The sequence below is a fragment of the Ursus americanus genome, chromosome 20 (genome assembly GCF_024610735.1).
Source record: "Ursus americanus isolate L20-20 chromosome 20, mUrsAme1.1.p, whole genome shotgun sequence".
In the NCBI taxonomy this organism is placed as follows: domain Eukaryota; kingdom Metazoa; phylum Chordata; class Mammalia; order Carnivora; family Ursidae; genus Ursus; species Ursus americanus.
This window is the reverse complement of record NC_142146.1, coordinates 33,007,083-33,028,901: the sequence shown is the minus strand read 5'-3', so window position 1 is coordinate 33,028,901 and position 21,819 is coordinate 33,007,083. Positions and strand designations below refer to the sequence as shown.

The 21,819-nt window shown below is 41.1% G+C and overlaps 1 protein-coding gene across 3 annotated transcripts in view; it reads right to left on the bottom strand.

Moving 5' to 3' along the window:
* The window catches only part of PCCB (propionyl-CoA carboxylase subunit beta), a 103,822-nt gene extending 84,677 nt beyond the window's left edge, over positions 1-19,145 (bottom strand). The window contains exons 1-5 of one of the 3 annotated variants that reach the window (XM_045791830.2): positions 18,939-19,145; positions 16,012-16,131; positions 14,951-15,019; positions 12,212-12,268; positions 10,550-10,663 (exon numbers count right to left, since the gene is read on the bottom strand). In XM_045791830.2, the coding sequence (XP_045647786.1) occupies positions 10,550-10,663; positions 12,212-12,268; positions 14,951-15,019; positions 16,012-16,131; positions 18,939-19,121 (543 nt within the window). In that variant the 5' untranslated portion in view covers positions 19,122-19,145. The remainder of the gene's footprint in view (positions 1-10,549; positions 10,664-12,211; positions 12,269-14,950; positions 15,020-16,011; positions 16,132-18,938) is intronic. The other 2 variants (XM_087870217.1, XM_045791831.2) reach the window with 2 other exon arrangements.
* Positions 19,146-21,819: the final 2,674 nt, after the last annotated feature.

Here is a 21,819-nt window from a genome sequence, read left to right as displayed (position 1 = left end):
GAAATAAATCAAATAGAATATAAAGACAACAGAGAAAAATCAAAAAGTTGCTTGACAACAAAATTGACAAAATTTGAAATAGACAAAAATATTTGTATTACTAAAATGAGAAACAGGAGCCATTACTACAGAAATAAAGATAAGAAAATAACAAAAAAATAAAATACTATAAATTGTACAGCAACAAATTTGATGACTAAGATTAAATGGACTAATTCCTATAAAAATACAAACTACTGAAACTGAGTCAGGAAGAAACAGAAAATCTGATAAACCTGTAACAAATATAGATTCAAACAGAGGGGAGGAGGGTGGGAGATGGGCAAAATAGGTGAAGAGGATTAAGAGGTACAAACTTCCAGTTATAAGTCCTGGGGATGAAAAGTTTAGCATAGGGAATATACCTAAGAATATTGTAATAACACTGTGATAGATGAGAACTACACTTATCATGATGAGCACTGCATAATGTATAGAATTATTGAGTATCTTGTACACCTGAGATTAATATATTATAGATCAACTACATTATGTACATTACTTATAAAGCAAACTCAAGGCCCAGATTGCTACACTGATGAATTTTACTGAACATTTATAGATTTAATGTCAACCCTTTATTAATTCTTCCATAAAAAGAGAAGAGAAGCAATACTTCCAACTGATTCCATGAGGCCAGAATTATCCTGATGCCAAAACCAGAAACAGTTATCACAAGACTCAATAAAGGTGGGGAGAAAAAAATTTTAATCCTATTTTTAAGTAACCTCTATATCCAACATGGGGTTTGAACTCACAACCCCAAGATCAAGAGTCACATGTCCTACCAACTGAGCCAGTCAGGGCCCCAAATCTGGGAAAATTTAAAAACAAAGTCAGAAATGTTAAAGGGGACTCTTTGATTGGAAAAGAGAGATCATAAGTAAAAGTAAGAAAAGTAGGAACCACAAAAGCAGTAATATTAAGTTTATCTATAAAAAAATCAGTCAAGGTATTAAAAAAATAAAAGGCCGTAAAGTAGGACAGCATATACCTAAAACCTGGGGGGAAAGAGGAGGAAAGAATGGGTTCAAACTTAAGCAACCATCAACTTAATATAAACCACTATATGCAGATCTTATATACAAACCTAATGGTAACCACAAATCAAAAACCAGTAATAGATACGCAAAGAATAAAGAGAAAGGAATCCGGGTATATCACTAAACAAAGCCAGCAAACTGTGAGAGAACAAGAGAAGAAAGGGACAGGGAAGAAATACAAAAACAACCATAAAAGCAGTAACAAAACAGCAACAAATACATACCTATAAACAATTACTTTAAATGTAAATGCCTAAACATTCCAATCAAAAGACATATGGTGATAGAAAGGATAAAAAAGCAATATCAATCAATACTCTGCCTTCAAAATACTCATTTCAGACAGAAAGACACATGCCGATCAAAAATGAAGAAATGGAAAGGCATTTATTATGCAAATGAAAGTGAAAAGCAAGCCATGGTGGCAATACTTACAATCAGACAAAATGGACTTTAAAATAAAAGACTGTAACAAGAAACAAAGAAGGGTACTATATAATCATAAATAGAACAATCTGCCAAGGTGTAACAATTGTAAATATTCACACACCCAGCATGAGAGCACCCAAATACATAAAGCAGCTAGTAATAAACACAAAGGAAGTAATCTATAGTAAAACAATAGTAAAGGACTTTAACATCTCACTCAGATCAATGGACAGATATCCAACAGAACATCAACAAGGAAACAATGGCTTTGAATGAAACACTGAACCAGATAGATCTAACATATAATCAGAACATTCCATCCTAAAAATGGGAATACACATTCTTTTCAAGTGCACATGGATCTCTGTGGCCTACTGGTTAGGATTCAGTACTCCCAAGCACACACAGAACATTCCAGGAATAGATCGAATATTAGGCCACAAAACAAGTCTCAACAAATTCAGAACGACTGAAGTCAGACCATGCATCTTTTCCAACCACAACACTATCAAACTAGAAATCAACCACAAGAAAAAATCTCGAAAGAACACAAATACATGGAGGTTAAATAACTGCTACTAAATAATGAATGGGTCAACCAAGAAATCAAAGGGAAAATTGAAAAATACATGGAGACAAATGAAAATGAAAATAGCCCAAAATCTTTGGGATGCAGCAAAAACTATTCTAAGGGGGAAGTTTATAGCAATACAGGCCTACCTCAAGAAACAAGAAAAATCTCAAATAAACAACCAAACTGTACACCTAAAGGAGCTAGAAAAAGAACAAACCAAACCCAAAACCAGCAGAAAGAATTAAAGATTAGAGCAGAAATAAATGAAATAGAAAAAACAAACAAACAAAAAACCAGATCAATAAAACCAGGAGCTAGCTCTTTGGGAAAAAAAAAAAATCAACAAAATTGATAAACCTTTAGCCAGACTTACAAAAAAAAAGAAGACTCAAAATCAGAAATGAAGGAGAAATAGCACCAAAGAAATATAAAAATTGGTAACAAAATATTATGAAAAATTATACACCAAACTGGACAACCTAGAAGTAGATAAATTTCTACAAACATAACTTCCCAAAACTGAAACAGAAAGAAACAGAAAATTTGAACAGACCAATCACCAGCAATGCAACTGAATCAGTAATAAAAAAAATTTAAAATTAAAAAAGATGGCTTCAGAGGTGAATTCTCCCAAACACTGAAAGAATTAATAACTATTCTTCTCAAACTATTCCAAAAACATAGGAGAGGAAGGAAAGCTTCCAGAATCATTCTTTTTTTTTTTTTTTTTAAGATTTTATTTATTTATTTGACAGAGATACAGACAGCCAGCGAGAGAGGGAACACAAGCAGGGGGAGTGGGAGAGGAAGAAGCAGGCTCATAGCGGAGGAGCCTGATGCGGGGCTCGATCCCATAACGCCGGGATCACGCCCTGAGCCGAAGGCAGACGCTTAACCGCTGTGCCACCCAGGCGCCCCTTCCAGAATCATTCTATGAGGCATTACCCTGATACCAAAAACAAAAAGAACATAGACCAGTATCTCTGATCTACACAGATGCAAAAATCCTCCATAAAATAGTGACAAACCAAATCCAACAATACATTAATAAAATCGTTCACTACCAATAATGGGATTTGTTCCTGGCCTGAAGGTGATTCAATATTTGCAAAATAACATGATACATCTTATCAATAAAAGAATAAAAACGATAAGATCATTTCAAGTGATGCAGAAAAAGCATTTGACAAAGTATAACATCTGTTCATGATAAAAGCCCTCAACAAAGTACAGTTAGAACATACCTCAACATAATAAAAGACATACATGAAAACCAACAACTAACATTATATTCAATAGTGAAAAACTGAGAGCTTTTCCCCTAAGGTCAGGAACAAGACAAGGATGTCCACTCTCACACTTCTATTCAATACAGTACTAAAAATTTTAGCCACAGCAAGCAGACATCAAAACTAAAAGGCATCCAAATTGGTAAGGAAGAGGGAAAACATTCACTGTTTACAGATGACATACTATATATAGAAAACCCTAAAGACTCCACCAAAAAAACTACTAGAACAGGGGCGCCTGGGTGGCACAGCTGTTAAGCGTCTGCCTTCAGCTCGGGGCGTGATCCCGGCGATCTGGGATCGAGCCCCACATCAGGCTCTTCCGCTATGAGCCTGCTTCTTCCTCTCCCACTCCCCCTGCTTGTGTTCCCTCTCTCGCTGGCTGTCTCTATCTCTGTTGAATAAATAAATAAAATCTTTAAAAAAAAAAAAACTACTAGAACTGATTAATGAAGGTCAATAAGGTTGCAAGATACAAAATCAGTATCAAAAACCCATTGCATTTCTATACACTAATTATGGAAGCATCAGAAAGAGAAATTAAGAAAATAGTGCATTTACAATTGCTCTCAAAAGAATAAAATACCTCAGAATAACCTTAATGAAGGAGGTGAAAGACTTGTACTCTGAAAACTATAGAACACTGATGAAAGAAATTGAAAACACAAATGGAAAGATATTCTATGTTCATGGATTGAGAGAACAAATACTGTTAAAATGTCCATACTACGCAAAGCAATATACAGATTTAATGCAATCCCTATTTTTCACCAAACCAGAACAAATAATCCTAAAATTTGTATACAACCACAAAAATCCCGAGTAGCCAAAGCAATCCTGAAAAAAAGAAAAACAAAACTGAAGGTATCACAATCCCAGATTTTTTTATAATAATTTTTTTATTATGTTATGTTAGTCACCATACAGTATATCCTTAGTTTTGATGTAGTGTTCCATGATTCATTATTTGCATATAACACCCAGTGCACCATGCAATACGTGCCCTCCTTAATACCCATCACTGGCCTATCCCAGTCCCCCACCCCCTTCCCCTCTGAAACCCTTAGCTTGTTTCCCAGAGTCCACAGTCTCTCGTAGTTCATTCCCCCTTCTGTTTACCCCCCCTTCATTCTTCCCTTCCTTCTCCTACCAATCTTAGTGCTATTTCTTATGTTCCATAAATGAGTGAAACCATATGATAACTGTCTTTCTCTGCTTGACTTATTTCGCTTAACATAATCTCCTCCAGTCCCGTCCATGTTGCTGCAAATGTTGGGTAATCATTCTTTCTGATGGCTGAGTAATATTCCATTGTATATATGGACCACATCTTCTTAATCCAGTCATCTGTTGAAGGGCATCTCGGCTCCTTCCACGATTTAGCTATTATGGACAAGGCTGCTATGAACATTGGGGTGCATATGGCCCTTCTCTTCACTACGTCTGTATCTTTGGGGTAAATACCAGGTAGTGCAATGGCTGGATCATAGGGTAGCTCAATTTTTAACTCTTTAAGGGAACTCCACACTGTTTTCCAGAGTGGCTGTACCAACTTGCATTCCCACCAACAGTGTAAGAGGGATCCCCTTGCTCATGGATCAGAAGAATAAACATAGTTAAAATGTCTGTGCTACCCAGAGCAATCTACACGTTCAATACCATCCCGATCAAAATACCAATGACATTTTTCAAAGAGCTGGAACAAATAGCCCTTAAATTTGTGTGGAACCAGAAAAAGCCCCAAATCGCCAAGGAATTGTTGAAAAGGAAAAACAAAGCTGGAGGCATCACAATACCAGATTTCTAGATGTACTACAAAGCTGTGATCACAAAGACAGCATGGTACTGGCACAAAAACAGACACATAGACCAACGGAACAGAATAGAGAACCCAGAAATGGACCCTCGGCTCTTTGGGCAACTAATCTTTGACAAAGCAGGAAAAAACATCCAGTGGAAAAAAGACAGTCTCTTCAATAAATGGTGCTGGGAAAACTGGACAGCTACATGCAAAAGAATGAAACTTGACCACTCTCTCACACCATACACAAAGACAAACTCCAAATGGATTAAAGACCTCGATGTGAGACAGGAATCCATCAAAATCCTACAGAGAACATAGACAGCAACCTCTACATCGGCCGCATCAACTTTTTTCATGACACATCTCCAAAGGCAAGAGAAACAAAAGAAAAAATGAACTTGTGGGACTTCATCAAGATAAAAAGCTTCTGCACAGCCAAGGAAACAGTCAAAAAAACTAAGAGGCAGCCCACAGAATGGGAGAAGATATTTGCAAATGACACTACAGATAAAAGACTGGTATCCAAGATCTACAAAGAACTTCTCAAACTCAATACACAAGAAACAAATAATCAAATCAAAAAATGGGCAGAAGATATGAACAGACACTTTTCTAATGAAGACATACAAATGGCTAACAGACACATGAAAAAATGTTCAAAATCATTAGCCATCAAGGAAATTCAAATCAAAACCACACTGAGATACCACCTTACGCCAGTTAGAATGGCAAAAATAGACAAGGCAAGAAACAACAATTGTTGGAGAGGATGCGGAGAAAGGGGATCCCTCCTACATTGTTGGTGGGAATGCAAGTTGGTACAGCCACTCTGGAAAACAGTGTGGAGGTCCCTTAAAAAGTTAAAAATTGAGCTACCCTATGATCCAGCCATTGCACTACTGGGTGTTTACCCCAAAGATACAGACATAGTAAAGAGAAGGGCCATATGCACCCCAATGTTCATAGCAGCAATGTCCACAATAGCTAAATCGTGGAAGGAGCCGAGATGCCCTTCAACAGATGACTGGATTAAGAAGTTGTGGTCCATATATACAATGGAATATTACTCAGCTATCAGAAAGAACGAGTTCTCAACATTTGCTACAACATGGACGGCACTGGAGGAGATAATGCTAAGTGAAATAAGTCAAGCAGAGAAAGACAACTATCATATGATTTCTCTCATCTATGGAACATAAGAACTAGGATGATCGGTAGGGGGAGAAAGGGATAAAGAAAGGGGGGGTAATCAGAAGGGGGAATGAAACATGAGAGACTATGGACTATGAGAAACAAACTGAGGGCCTCAGAGGGGAGGGGGTGGGGGAATGGGATAGACCGGTGATAGGTAGTAAGGAGGGCACGTATTGCGTGGCGCACTGGGTGTTATACACAACTAATGAATCATCGAGCCTTACATCGGAAACCGGGGATGTACTGTATGGTGACTAACATAATTATAATAAAAAATCATTAAAAAAAAATGGGCAGAAGATATGAACAGACACTTTTCTAATGAAGACATACAAATGGCTAACAGACACATGAAAAAATGTTCAAAATCATTAGCCATCAGGGAAATTAAAATCAAAACCACACTGAGATACCACCTTATGCCAGTTAGAATGGCAAAAATTGACAAGGCAGGAAACAACAAATGTTGGGAGGATGTGGAGAAAAATTTCAAGTTATATTACAAAGCTGTAGTAATCAAAACAGTACGGTACTGGCACAAAAACAGACACATAGATCAAGGAATACAATAGAAAGCCCAAAAATAAACCCACAATTATACGGTCAATTAATCTTCAATAAAGAAGGCAAGAACGTGTAATGGGAAAAAGATGGTCTCTTCAACAAATGGTGTTGGAAAACTGGACAGCAACACACAAAAGAATGAAAGTGGAACACTTTCTCTCACTATACACAACAATGTACTCAAAACGGATTAAAGACCTAAATATAAGACAGGAAACCATATAAGTCCTAGAAGAGAGCACAGGCAGTAATTTTTCTGACATTGGCTGTAGCAACTTATTTCTAGATGTCTCCTGAAGCAAGGGAAACAAAAGCAAAAGCAAACTATTGGGACCATATCAAAATAAAAACCTTCTGCACAGTGAAGGAAACAACCAACAAAACTCAAAGACAACCCACTGCATGAAAGAAGATATTTGCAAATGACAAAACTGATTAAGAGTTAGTATCTAAAATATATAAAGAACTGATACAACTCAACATCCTAAAAACAAATAATCCAGTCAAAAACTGGGCAGAAGACATGAAGAGGCATTTCTCCAAAGAAGACATCCAGATGGCCAACAGACACATAAAAGAATGTGCAGTATCAATTATCAGGGAAATGCAAATCAAAACCATAATGAGATATCACCTTACACCTGTCCAGTAGTGAAAATGAAAAACATAACAGGGGCACCTGGGTGGCGCAGTCAGTTGGGCATCCGACTCTTGGTTTCAGCTCAGGTCATGATTACCAATTGTGAGGTTGAGTCCCACACTGGGCTCTGCACTCAGCAGGGAGTCTGCTTGGGATTCTCTCTCCCTCTCCCTCTGCCCCTCCTTCTTGTGCATGTGCTCTCTCTCTCTCTCAAATCTTCAAAAAAAAAAAAAAAATCAAAAACACAACAAGCGTTGGCAAGGATATAGAGAAAAAAAGAACCCTTATGCACCACCAGTGGGAAGGCAAACTTGTGCAGCCACTGCGGAAGACAGTATGGAGGTTCCTCAAAAAATTAAAAATAGAACTACCCTATGATCCAATAATCACACTAGTGGGTATTTACCCAAAGAATACAAAAACACTAAATCCAAGGGATATATGCACCTATATGTTTATTACAGCATTATTTACAATAGCCAAAATATGGAAGCAATCCAAGTGTACATCAATAAATGAATGGATAAAGAAGATGTGATTATGCATGGAGCTAAAGTATAACACCAAGTGAAATAAGTCAAAGACAAATGCCATATGATTTCACTCATATGTGGAGCTTAAGAAACAAAACAAAGGAACAAAGAAAGAAGACAGACAAAAATCAGACTCTTAAATATACAGAACTGATGGTTACCACCAGAGAAAAGGTGAGTGGGGAGATGGGTGAAATGGGTGAAGAGGATTAAGAGTTCACTTACCATGAGGACCACTGAATAACGAATAGAATTATTAAATCACTATATTGTATACCTGAAGCTAACACTGTCGTTAATTTTACTGGAATTAAAAAAAAAGTCATTGAATTACACGCTTACAATGGATGGATTTTTATGGTTTGTAAGTTATACCTCTTATAAAGCTGTTCCCAAAAATGTGAAGGTCATGGAGGACAAAGAAAAACTGAAAAACTGCTCCAAATTAAAGGAAATTGAAGAGATAAAACAATCACAGACAGTACTTAATTCTGGATTAGATGGGGCATAGGGGAATAGGCGAACAGCTAGAGAGCTTTATTAGGATCGTTTGATGAACTCTAAGTACCATAGATAAGAATAATATTGATGAATCAATAATTCCTGATTTCTATTATTGTACTAACTTTATTACAGAATGTCCTTGTTCTTAGGAAACACACGATGAAGGATTTAAGAGCTAAAGGAGGTACAATATCCAATTTATTCTCAAGTGTTTCAGATAAATATAACCGGCAAATATATACATATGGAGAGAAATGATAGAGCAAATGGGCAAAATGTAAACAAGTGACGAATCTGGGTAAAGGACATATGGGAGTTCCTTGTACTATTTTTGCAATTTTTATATAAAGTTTGAAATTCTATCAAAATAAAGTTACGAAAAAAATATTTAAATAACAGTACAGGCAGAAGGAAGTGGCTGGAGGTGTAAAAATAACAAGCAGCATTAGTTAAAAAAAATTTTTTAAGTAGGTTCCAAGCCCAACACAGCGCTTGAACTCACAACCCCGAGATCAAGATCTGAACTGAGATCAAGAGTCAGACGCTTAACTGAGTGAGCCCCAGTAAATAATTTATTAAAGTCACTGAAGCCTACTTCCTGAAAATAAAATAAAACCCAACTCCTGCAGCCTGTACTCATAAAGACGGCGTAGAGTAGGAGATATTCTAAAACCCTGACAAGCTCTAAAATGTAGTGATTTACTGCCACTTCTCCTAGGGCCGCTTCCTTTCCTTCATCTCCAATACAGGCATGACTTCCAGGCTGAGGGCCAAAGGAGGAGACCTTCTGGGCCTAAACCGTCTGACCACAGCACCCAAAGAGCTAATTCTCCCCAGTGGGTTATTCCTGGAGCTCAAGATTAAAGATTAAAAAGTAGGTTTAAGATCTACACAGTGGCTTCTCAATGAACATAAGTACTCCCACAACTAGCAGAGCATCTTACACAAAATACACAGTTTTCTGATGGATCATAAAGGGCAGCAGACAGGGACAGAATGCTCATAAGCCTGCAGCCCAGGGGATGACAGCAACAGCTGGCCTGATTAGAAACAATGTCTGGGGGTGCCTGGGTGGCACAGCGGTTGAGCGTCTGCCTTCGGCTCAGGGCGTGATCCCGGCGTTGTGGGATCGAGCCCCACATCAGGCTCCTCTGCTATGAGCCTGCTTCTTCCTCTCCCACTCCCCCTGCTTGTGTTCCCTCTCTCGCTGGCTGTCTCTATCCTGTCGAATAAATAAATAAAATCTTTAAAAAAAAAAAAAAAAAAAAAAAAGAAACAATGTCTGCCTGTTTCTCTCCTACCTTCTCCCTTTTTCCTCCCCTCTCTAGAAATGTAGATCTGTCCCTTTTCTCAAGTTTCCATCTGACAGTATCTCTCTCCCTCACCCCAATCTCCCTTACTTTCTCACTTCCTACTTCAAATGACACATTTACTTTTGTGTTTTTCATTTCTTTCTCTGTAATTTTAGTAAGTAAACAGAAAGATATCTGAAATGATGTTCATCAAATGTTTCTGAATGGTGGGATTTGGCTAATTTTTCTTCTTTATACTACAACTTGAACTCCATATAATGACCTTGTGTTTTAACCAAAATAAAAAGCACTGCATTTTTTTAAAATCCCTATTTCTAGCACATCAATTCATTTTAACCTTTTATATTCCATGTCCTTTGCTTTTGAAAAAAATAGGTGTATTTCCCTTAAGTGACCTTTAATTTACTTTTCCCCTAAGAGTGGCTCTCTGTGAGAAAAAAGAAAACCCTCTCTACCTACTCTCTTGCTTTTCGTCCACCTTCCATGCCTTCCCCAGCGACACAGGAAGAAGTGACAGAACAGACATACAGCAGAGAACAGTAGGAATAGGGAAGCTCTGACCAGGACAGAGCTTAGAAAACTAAGTCTTGTACTATTTTACTCTCTATTGACAGGTTTCTCACCAGGAAGATATCTGCATAGCCAGCCAAAGACTCTACTCCCTCTTGGATCCGTGCTCCCCCGGAGTCATTCAGTCCAATCACTGGAGCCCCCACTGTCATGGCCTGGTCCATGATCTGAGACAGCAAAGAAATCTTTTATGAGACAACTGATCCTGTTATCAAAACCAGAAATTTATAAAGCACCACGGTGTTTTCCGGAAAATGTTCTAAGTGCACTTTTCAAAACAGGAGTCATTTATAACAACTTTACTAGCCAGGATGATTGGGTACCTTCATAGAAGATAGAGAACCCAAATTTAAGGGCAGATTAAAGCCCCACAGGCATCCAAGAGCCAAAGCACTTCCCAGTAGCAGGGGAAAGACTGCTCATGACAACATTTCTAGACCCATAGGCCAAACTATAATATTTTCCAGTAGCCAGTTTTGTTCCCAGTTACTTTTTTTTTTAAGTAGGTTCCATGCCCAACATAGGGCTTGAACTCATGACCCTGAGATCGAGAATTACATGCTCTACTGAGTGAGCTAGCCAAGCACCGCTGCTGCCACCACAACCCCCTTCCCGACCCCATTACCCTTTTGAAAGAACTGACAGTAGACACAAGAGCAAAGCAGTATTTTCGTGGAAGTACACGTAGATCCATCTGTTAACAGATACCAGGCCCAGGCCTGCTTTTACTTGTAATGAGCCATATTTTCCTCATGGGTCAGTGGTTGAGAGCCTAATAAGTAACATTCCTAATAGCTCTTGTCAGTTCACAAAGCACTTTCACTTCCATATTATCCATTTAACCATGATAACAGAGGCAGTAAAAAGAAAAATTGGGAAGGTTTAAAAGTTAAGTGATTGGTCCAAGGTTTCAGAAATACAAGACAAGACCATGTCTAGAATCCAAGTTTTCCATTATATAGGGAAGCTCCCCCCAGCTACTAATAGTCAACTCTACCTTTAATTCCAAAATTCTCCAAATAGGATCTATACTTTTATTCACCTCCAAAGCATCTCATCACTAGCAGTGTTTTTAAAATACCATCATGTAATCAGTCCTTGCACTGTTCTTTATCTTTTAGTACCTGGACCATCAGCTCTTTACCTAGAGTCTTCAAAACCCCAAGCAGTCTATAAATAGATTTCATCCATGCCTTGGATGGGAAAAAATTTACATCTATATCTTTATTAACTTGAGCTGATCTTTAGCATTTCCTTTAACAATGAATACAGGCAAAAAACAAAACAAAACAAACCACATTATTAGAAGTACCTGTGACTTTGTCATTAATAGAAGCCACAGATATTTTTACGGCATACTGAAGTTGTTGCAGATATCTTGAAATAGCATTTTTACTCATACGTACTGTGAAATTATAGCAGTATGGATCCACAACTAAATCTTGTTATTTGAGGAATTAGAAAGCATGTATATTACAAATGTGGTTTTTAAAAAAATATTTTTACTTCTTTTTACTCCTACATATTTTATGCATGTAAATCATTACCAGCCTGCCAAAGGGATCCATGATACAAAAAAAAAATGTTACGAAGTCCTGCCTTGCACTGAGGGGACCTTTGGGTCAGCACCCACCCCACATACAGTCTTGCACCCCATACTCAATGTACACCACGTGACTGCTGAAAGTACTGGGTTTTCAATATTAAATACTCACTTTGCAGATCTTTTGGGCATGTGCCCCGGACAGACTACCTCCAAAAACTGTAAAATCCTAAAAAGAAAACAATTAAATCAACAAATAAAATATAGTGACCAGCCAGGGACAAAGAGCCAGGAGGAGGAGGAGGAGGAGGAAATGAAAAACTCCTAGCCAAAAGTTTTTGAAGGATTTTTAGAAGTTCAAAAAATTAGGAACAGTCTTCTTTTATTCACTATTCTATAGAATAATTTGTATCTTAAAGGGAGCTCATGTATTGTCAAGAGCAAAAGACTTCGCCTTTGCTCTACAAAAATGAGTCACAGCTCTAGGAAAGGAAAACTTCTCATTCAGAATTTACCTGAAAACTCAGATTCTATAGATATCAAATAGTCAGGCACTTCTATTACTAGAAAGTCTCTGTCATTTTGCCAAGGGAGGTGAAAAAAAAGTCAATCAGAGCCCTCACTGCTTCCTGTGTGGAGTTTCATTATCTCCTGCTACAAATGGCTTCTGAGTAAGGACCTCCTTCTTAAAACCATCTCAAAAAGACAGGGGGAATTAAAAAGAGATTTAGCCCACAAGGGCAAAAAGGGAAGAGACAACATCGGCAGAGGAGAGACTGAACAAACTTGAGGGGAAATGAAAGCACAAGAATATCTGACTTAGAGGGAACAAATGGAAGCTTATATACTGCAGGGGGAGTGACCACAAGGAGGGGACAACGCAGGAACCATGGAAAGTGGGGGGGTGACGAGGGGTGAAAAACAGACCGATACAAAGTCTCTGCTGGGAGCGGCTGGACCCCACAGGTCCTCTCCTTCACCTTGCGAAGGGGAAAGGTTTATTCTCTAAAGCAACTTCATCAGAGGGGCTCTGGATTCATCATCACCAGCAGCAAAAGAAAGGGAAAGTGAGGCTAAAAACAGATGACATGAATGATGAGCCAGCACTGGCCCCTCCTTTCCCCCCTACTCCTCTCCCCCAGAACACACCTATGGCCAATTATCAGGCAAGAGACTGAGGCTGCTTCTCTGGGAAAGCAGAAGTTCCCCAGAAAAAGCAACTGCAGATATTAACATTTTGGGGATCACTACAAAAAAGCTTGCTCATCACTCCCCACCCTCAGTATCCTTCAGGGCCTATTTCAAATGCCCCATTTTCCCTAAAACATCCCTCAAGCCTAAAAGTGATCATCCCTCGTCCTGAGCCCACAGCACTTGCCCAGAACCTCTCTCACCCTATCTGTACTGAAGACACTCCTGTCCTGCCCCCATTCTATCTACAAGATGTTAGCATCCTCAAGGCAGAAATTCTGGCTCAGTTTTTTCCCTCTCCCTTCCCCCCATCCCCACCCAACCCTATCCCATGGGCGTAAAAGGTTATAAAAAGTATCAATTCAGTGAATTTTTTATCTGCTCAGTAGTTAGAAGGTTGAGCCCAGAAAGCACAGTACCTTTCTTTGTTCTAGCTATCTTATTAATGCTTCCTTCTGTATAAGTTTTTGCCCAGCTCTCATGAATTACAAAAAGGAGAGATTATTTCTTCTAGTTAAGTGTTTGGCAGACCCATTTATAATAGTTTTAGAACAGTTCAAAAGTAATTTATTAAGTAAATGAGTATTGTCTAAGTACAATACATTTAAAATTAGCCAAACATACTTATTTTAATATTAAACCCATAATTTTAATACTAAACAAGCTTTATTAAAGATTTGTAAAAGGAACAAAACATTTAGAATTATGGGGGGAGGGGTCGTAATCAAACCCAAAATAGTATAGTGTTAGTTTACTATTAGCTGCTCTAACAATTACCACAAATTCAGTGACTTAAAGCAACACAAAATTATTCTCTCACAGTTTTGTAACTTAGAAGTCCTACCTGGGCCTCACTGAGCTACACTTAAGGTTAGCATGGTTAGGCACCTTTCTGGAGGGTCCAAGGGAGAATTTTTTTCCTGCCTTTTCCAGGTTCTGGAGACCATCTGCATTCCTTCGTTCATGACCTTCCTCCATCTTCTTAGCCAGCAATGGTAGGCCCTTTTCACAGCACGTCATTCGGAACCCCACTTCTGCCTCTCCTTCTTTTAACAACCCTTGTAATTATATTGTGTCCACCTAGGTAACCCAGGCTTCTTTATTTTAAGGTTAGCTAATTATTAACAACAATAATTCCATCTGCAGCTTAATTCCCCTTTGCCATGTAAGGTAACATATTCCTAAGTTTCAGGAATTAGGAGCTGGACATTTTGGAGGGCCATTATCCTGCCTACTATACTATATTCTCCTACGGTCTCAGTGTGAAGAAACTGTTGTCTTTATGCAGCCCAACAAAATTTCTGCTGACACTTTCGTGAAAACCCAAAACTTAAGGTTCCTAGAGTCTAGTCCCTTCTACCCAGGCTGCATTCACAGCACTCTCTCACTCCACACATTGCCCAGGACATGGCTGCCCTCCAAGCACACACCCAACCTGCCAAGAGGAATCTCACTCACTTGGAATAAACTCCTGGTTCCTGGGACTTTTTACATGATTACTGCCCTGTGATCATCCCTCAAGACTAAGGATTCTTTCTCCCTAAGAAAAAATACATACTATAGTATAAAACTCTGGACATATACACTGAAAAACAAAGTAAATCCCTCATCTGCCCCCACTACAGCCAAGTTTTCATTCCCCAAAACTGCTTTCTTCTCACGTCTTTTGCACCTGGCTCTGCCCTCCAGGAAAGCTCAGCCTATTGGAGTTATTAAATACCTGACTGAAGACATAAACCAATCTTCCATTGATTCGGCCCCGTCCAGTGACCACACTGTCTCCAGGAAACTATCAGAAAAATAGAAAAATAAAAGTTAAAAAACCCAAATATGTCTTTTAATGAATTTGGCAATGAAAGACCAAAAAAAACCCCAAAACAACTGCCCACCCTAAATTTCTTGAAATTCAATATGAATCAGGAACATGACAGAATCTCCCCTTCCCCTGCTCAGCTCTGTAACAGCAAGCACTAGGTTACTTCATCAATAGAAGTGAAGGGCACTAGAGTTAGATCTCATCTTCCTTCCTAAAAGCAAAATAATCAAGACTCCCTAGAGCTGCCACTACCAAATGCCACGGGAAGGAGAAGAGCATAGAATGACACAAAGCAACTCTACAAAGCCACACACCCCAGCCCCAAACCTTAAGGCAAACCCATTATTTTGCTTGGAATCCTGGAATACCGTGTGGCCCATAAGGACTCAAATGGAGCCAGCTGATTTGGTGCCAAGTTCACAAATCTTAGGTCACTAACAGCATATATGCAGACCTGAGGAAAACTGATCAAAAGTGAGTCCAAAGAATTCTGCATAGAGTTGGAGAACACCCGATTACAAAAAGAAGTGTTGGTGACTCTGACCTCAAAAACTCCATAAACTTAAAGTGTCAAAATAGGCAAGTAGTCCTGCTTTAGGGGTCTCTGGTACCTAGACAAACCAGAACACAACTAGAAAACATTCTCATCTTTCCCCCCAAGTTTGTCAATCCATATTTGTGAGAACTCTGAACCCACAACCAGAGCCCTGGAAACTGGGTCAGAGTCACACTGCACAAGGTATGAGCAGTTCCACTCACATTCCTTCATCTGCAGACAAAGGTAAGTAGGGGAACCTGGAGGCCTGATAATTCTTATCCAGAGGCAATCCTGCAACTTCAGGCCCCAAACTGAAAACTATTCAATGTACCTTGAGTTCCAAAAGGCCTTCATTAGTCTAGTGGGTAGGCCAGCAGGGCCTGGAAAGTGCAACTTCGAGGTTCACACCACCATTGTGAAAAGATACCTTATTCTTCTCAGCAGCCATTCCAAAATCTGCACATCTGTGTTCCACAAACATGTCACTCTCAACAAAACTGCCATGGTCCAGCAAAAGACTGATCCGCTCTCTGGCAGTTAGCTTTCCCTAAAATGCAACAAAAACCATTCAGTGAGGTCATCATAGGCAAAGTCAGTAAGCAAGGAGTGTTCATGAGAGGGCCAGGAAGACAGGGTTTGCCCCTTCACCCCTCATGAAAGCCCCTATTACATCAACCTGCCCAAAACACAGGTATTATCAGTAGATTTCAGCCAGTATGGAAATCAGGGCAGACAGGGTGCTCCAGGAGCCACCAACTGGGGAAGGCAAATAAGGAAATGGGAGGAGGAAAAGGTGAAGAGAAGTGGGGGTAAGGAGAGCCTGACTACGGAACAAGATAACGAGTTCCACAAACATTTACTGAAGACTTAAGGAGCAATAAAAAGAAGAATAGAAAAGTAAGAGGTAGAAAACTAAAGTAAGCTTAAAGGTCTGAGGCCACACCCCCAGATTCACAACCCCACACAAACTCACCCCACTAGTGTCCAACCCCAAGGACACTTCCAGGACTACTTCCTGGTTCTTTTCCTGCCTCCTCCATGGGCTTCTCCTACTATCCTACATTACCCTGCTTAGGGACCCCACACCTGACAGTGACATTAGGATACCGAGACAACCCCACAGCAGGTAGTGGCTGAGAAGAAAAGGAGTGGGGCAGAGAGCAGTAAAGAGTTCACTTGAGAGGAGTAAAAAAAATGCTGCTTGGAGGGCTGAGGTTGGAACCTTCAACTTATCAAGAGCATCTATTGCTTGGCTCTCAAACCCTTAGACCAAGCCAAACGCCCAGGTCCACTGTCTTCCAATCTCCTTATGCCCTGGGGAAAAAAACACCTCAAATTGGCTCTTTTCTTTTTTCCCCATAAGAAAGTAGCCAAAGCCAATGAGGTCTTTTTAAAACAAACAGGCAATTATATACACTGTTGTGTAAAGTAGAATTAAGTTTTCCAGAAAGCAATTTGGCAACATATATTAGAGTGTTAAAAATATTCCTATCTTTGACCCAGTAATTCCATTTCTGGGAATTTGTCCTATGGAAGGAGTCCAAAAAATTGTTTAAAAGGGGGTGGAGTGAGGGATTTAAATCAACTCAGCCTCCTAAGTCAGCTCTGGCAAAAGAAAAATTGCTTCTTGAGCCTGCATCTAAACCTGGTAGGGTCTACCCAGGAAGAGGTGGGGTGATGTTCCAGGGTGGAATTCAGCAATGGGCCCCAACAGAGTGCATAGGAGCACTTGTGAGAGGCCTTTCCAAAGGATGATGTAAAGGTTCCTTCAGTCCAGACAGAGCCACCCCAGGGGAGGGAGAGAAAGCACTCCTGGCACCACATACTGAAGCAAAAAAAAATTTTAAGATTTATTTATTTGAGAGAGAGAGAGAGAGCAAGCATGGGATGGTAGGGGGAGGAGCAGAGGGGCCGCTGGGCCTGGAGCCCGACTTGGGGCTTGATCCCACCACGAGAGATCATGACCTGAGCCAAAACCAAGAGTCTGAGGCTTAAGGACCGCACTCACCCAGGCAAACCCACACTCAACCAAATTTACATCTCACTCCCAAAGGGTCAAAAATTACTATCTTCTCTTTAGAATAAACTGACTCCTAGGGATTAACTTGTCAAAAAGGAATGGTAACTTATCAAAAAAGAACAGTCACCTTCATGTTCTTGTCAAATCAGAATTTATAACATCTAAATCAACACTCAAGGGACACCTGGGTGGCTCAGTCAGTTAAGCATCTGCCTTCAGCTCAGGTCATTATCCTGGAGTCCTGGGATGGAGCCCTGCATTGGGCTCTCTGCTCAGCAGGGAGTCTGCTTCTCCCTCTCCCTCTCCGCCTGCCCTTCCCCTACTTGTGCTCTTTCTCTGTCAAATAAATAAATAAAAAATCTTTAAAAAATAAAAATAAATAAATCAACACTCAATTTAGATTTCAATAAAGGGCTAGTTCAAATCTCCTCACTGAAGATCCCAGCCTTCCACCCCACTCACCACCCCCACACTTGACAGTTGTGCCTCGATGCCCACCTCTAAGAATTTCACTTCTGCATCTGCCAGATTGTTTATTTAACTCATCCAGCACATCAGCCCAGATTCACACACGTGTCAGTGATGCACTGCGTGAGCCTAGTTTCAAGTCCCAGGTCATTATGTGGGCCTCAGTTTCTCCTGCCGCTAAATGGTCCACCCAGCGTATCTCTGAAGGCCAGCTGTCTTGCCTCAAAAACTTCCCTGCCTTCGACATGTACCCTTCCTACGCAGCATGTCGATGCACGCTCGCTAAGACCCTAAAGGCATCCAGCTAGCATTGTGGGTCAGAAGCTTCACAAGTTCCCCGTGCACACCCCGCCCCAGATTAAAGTGAAAATTTGCCCACGTTACTTCCCCGGCTATATGCTTCTATTTTCCTGCTTCCATAATAGAGCAAGAACTTACCACGCCTTCACGGGGCATGAGAAGAATAAACAGATTTTTCCCCCCTAATTAAGTGCCTATCATCGCTTCCATACCCCTACCGATAAGACTGTGAGGGGAGAAGTACTACTAACTTCTTCTTACAACAAACTCCTAGGGATTACGTAACTAGTCCAAAAGTTTATAGATGTTAAGGGGTGAGCCGTCTGGGACCCGGCCAGCACCCTCTAAAAATCCATAAGCAAAGCGGAGAGTAGTAAAGACCAACGGCGCTTATTCGTTTTACCTGCAACGTGACGAAAGGCAACAGGTACTCAAGGTGAACGTTTTCGCCCCCGCCCCTCCCCGGCATGGCGCTGATTGGCTGAAAGGACTGGGGCGTCGCGAGCTGGGCACGCTGTGATAGGTTGCGAACATCGAGGGGAGGGCCGGACCCCCACAGGACTCACTCGCTTATGCTGCGCTTCCACGCGGCGCTGACCTCCTCCCACTAACGCGGTGCTGCGCTTGTTCTCGATGCGTTCGTTAACGGAGACGGGCTGGCTACACAGGTTGCGGACGGCGGAGCGGAGACCGCTCACCACAACGCTGAGTCTTGCTCCAGCCGCCACCACGCGCATTGCTGCCGCCATGTTTGATCTGCCGGCCAGCCCCCAACCGGTGCGCCTGAGTACGCATGTGCGTCAAGCGCGGGCACATCGGGTTCTGCGCCTGCGCAGCATCTGCGGGACGTAGGGAACCTGTGGTTTGGGCATCAGAGCGTTCTTAAGAAAAAGGCCAGAGATTTCGAGACCCCAGACCGCGCTAGGGCGTTAGTTACTCTGAGAAGGTTAGTACTGGTCCTCAGCCCTTGTGCCTTCCTTGCTGCACGGAAGAGGGACTTAGTTCTTGCTCTTCTCTGGCTACCTAGACCTCTAGTTTGGTCGTCCCACCACCTCCAGAAAATGAATAGATAGGGGCGCCTGGGTGGCTCAGTCGTTAGGCGTCTGCCTTTGGCTCAGGGCGTGATCCCGGCGTTCTGGAATCGAGCCCCACATCAGGCTCCTCTGCTGGGAGCCTGCTTCTTCCTCTCCCACTCCCCCTGCCTGTGTTCCCTCTCTTGCTGGCTGTCTATCTCTGTCAGATAAATAAAATCTTTAAAAAAAAAAAAGAAAGAAAAAGAAAATGAGTAGATAATAGGAGCTAACCAACATTTGTTAAACACTGTGCCAGATGTGGCTTTAAGCACTCACTTGCGTTACCTTTTTTATACTCATTTCACAGATGAGGTAAATGAAGCACAGAGAGGTCTCGTGATTTGATCAAGAGCCAACACTAAAGATGTGGTGGGTCAGGATTCAGACGCAGAGACCCCGCTATGTGCTGCGCGTTGAGCACAGGGCTCCTAACCTCTAGTGGATAGTTCTCAAATTGTGGGCCCAGTAGTTTCACTATCACCTGAGAGCAAGTGGGAAATGCAGACTTTCAAATTCTCATACTCCACCCGAGACCTATTGAATTAAATTCTGGGGATGTAGCCAGCAATCTGTTTCACCAGATGACCTCTAGGTGATTTTGATGCTTGCTAGAGATTGAGAACCACTGCTCTAGGAATTTAGAACTGAACTCTTGGGAGGTTGTTCATCTATTTCCCCAGCTAACAAGCAGGTCTTCAAGGCAAAGAACAAGGTGTATATTTTGCATTCTTAGGCACAGAGAAAACTGCTAAAATTGATCATTAACCCCTCCAAGCTCCAGCTCACAGCCAGAGCCTTCATAAAGTCCAAATTCTGGCCTGGGACTTTAATGTTAATGAAATTCAATTCCGCAAATATTTTGAGCACTTACTATGTGCCAAGAACTAACCACCAGTGTTTATTACATTTCCTTGAGTAGGAGTTATTCATCTGGATATGCAGGGAAGCTGAGGGTCCAAAGCCTGAAGTCATGTGGCTGGACAAAGCCCACCTGACTCCATGGTAGATGTTGTTGGCCTTGCATTTGGGTCCCTGCTTTAAGAACCTCATCAACCTAGAGAGATAGACAAAAGACTGGCCTGGTAGCACAGGGGAGAATTTGCGCAAGGCTGGATGTGTCAAGGAGAGTATCTTTGAAAAAGTAACGGCATGCCAGGGAACAGAAGTAGTGGCATATTCAGATTCACACACAGTTGTATCCCCAACTTTTGGGCAATGGTGGTAGATGAGACTGCAAAGCAAAAACGGAGTCAGAGTGTAAAGAATTTTTCCACGCTCAGAAATTTGGGCTTCATAAAGGCTCGGGGCCTTAAGATTCCTTTGTCCTAAAGTGCTTTGCTGATCCCTCTCCTGTGGCACATCTCATACTGTGGTAAGATTGTTTCACTCTGTCCTCAGCTAGATTCCCAAGCCAGAGGGCAGAGACCGTGGCCAGCTTGCTCACCACTGTGGTCCCTGCACCTGAAACAGGGCCCAATACATAGGAAGCCTTCAGAATGTATTTGTGGAATTGAACTGAGCTAGAAGATAGGCAATTGCATGTGGTTCAGGAGGTTTTCTCCTACACCTGTGCATCCTTCCAGGCTCTGCTCAGGTATCATCTCAAGGCAGTCTACTCTGATCCTCCTTCTGCCTATGTTAGGGAAATTATCCATCCCTCAGGGAAGAAAGGAAGTTTTTCTTATTTAACTTTCAATAAACAGTGCTTAGCAGAAAGCCCAAGAGGGATCCATAAACAACTGTTAGACTGAACCTAAGTGCTCTCTCCAAGTAGTTCTCTTTCTCTACTTGCTCCTTCCCTTCCTCTCATTCTTCCTCCTCACTGTTCTAGTGCCCTACCATGGGTATCCCATATATAGTCCTATATATCTGTACTGTTATTTTTTACCTTGGGTGCAAGTCCCCACCCAGGATGGGTGGAGGTGGGGTAGGAGGAGGATTAAACCACCCAGTAATTGCCCTTTGGAATCCTAGCATGCTCCAGGCTGTTTTCCTGCCCCTAGTCCTCCTTGCTGGATTGCTATACTTGAGTTATTTCTCCATTTTGAGACAGGAGTCACCCTGAGCTGGCCATTCTATCCTAGTCAGCAATCACTGCCTGCAAATCTGGGTGAAATGGAAGGAAGAAGTAAATTTGGAAGAGGTCACACATATTTTGGAGAGTGTGTTATCTGGATCTTCTGAGAAGCAGCTGCCAAAAGAGAAATTAAATGTGCAAGAAATCAACTAGGGGAACAACCTGTGAGAGAAAATGGGCCAGCAGCTGGGAGAGGCTGGAAGAACTATCAGACTGCAATGCAAGTCTGAACCCCATTCAAGGAGAGAGGGAAGGAAGAAAGGTGACTGGGAGCTCCTTAGATTCCTGTGCACTTTT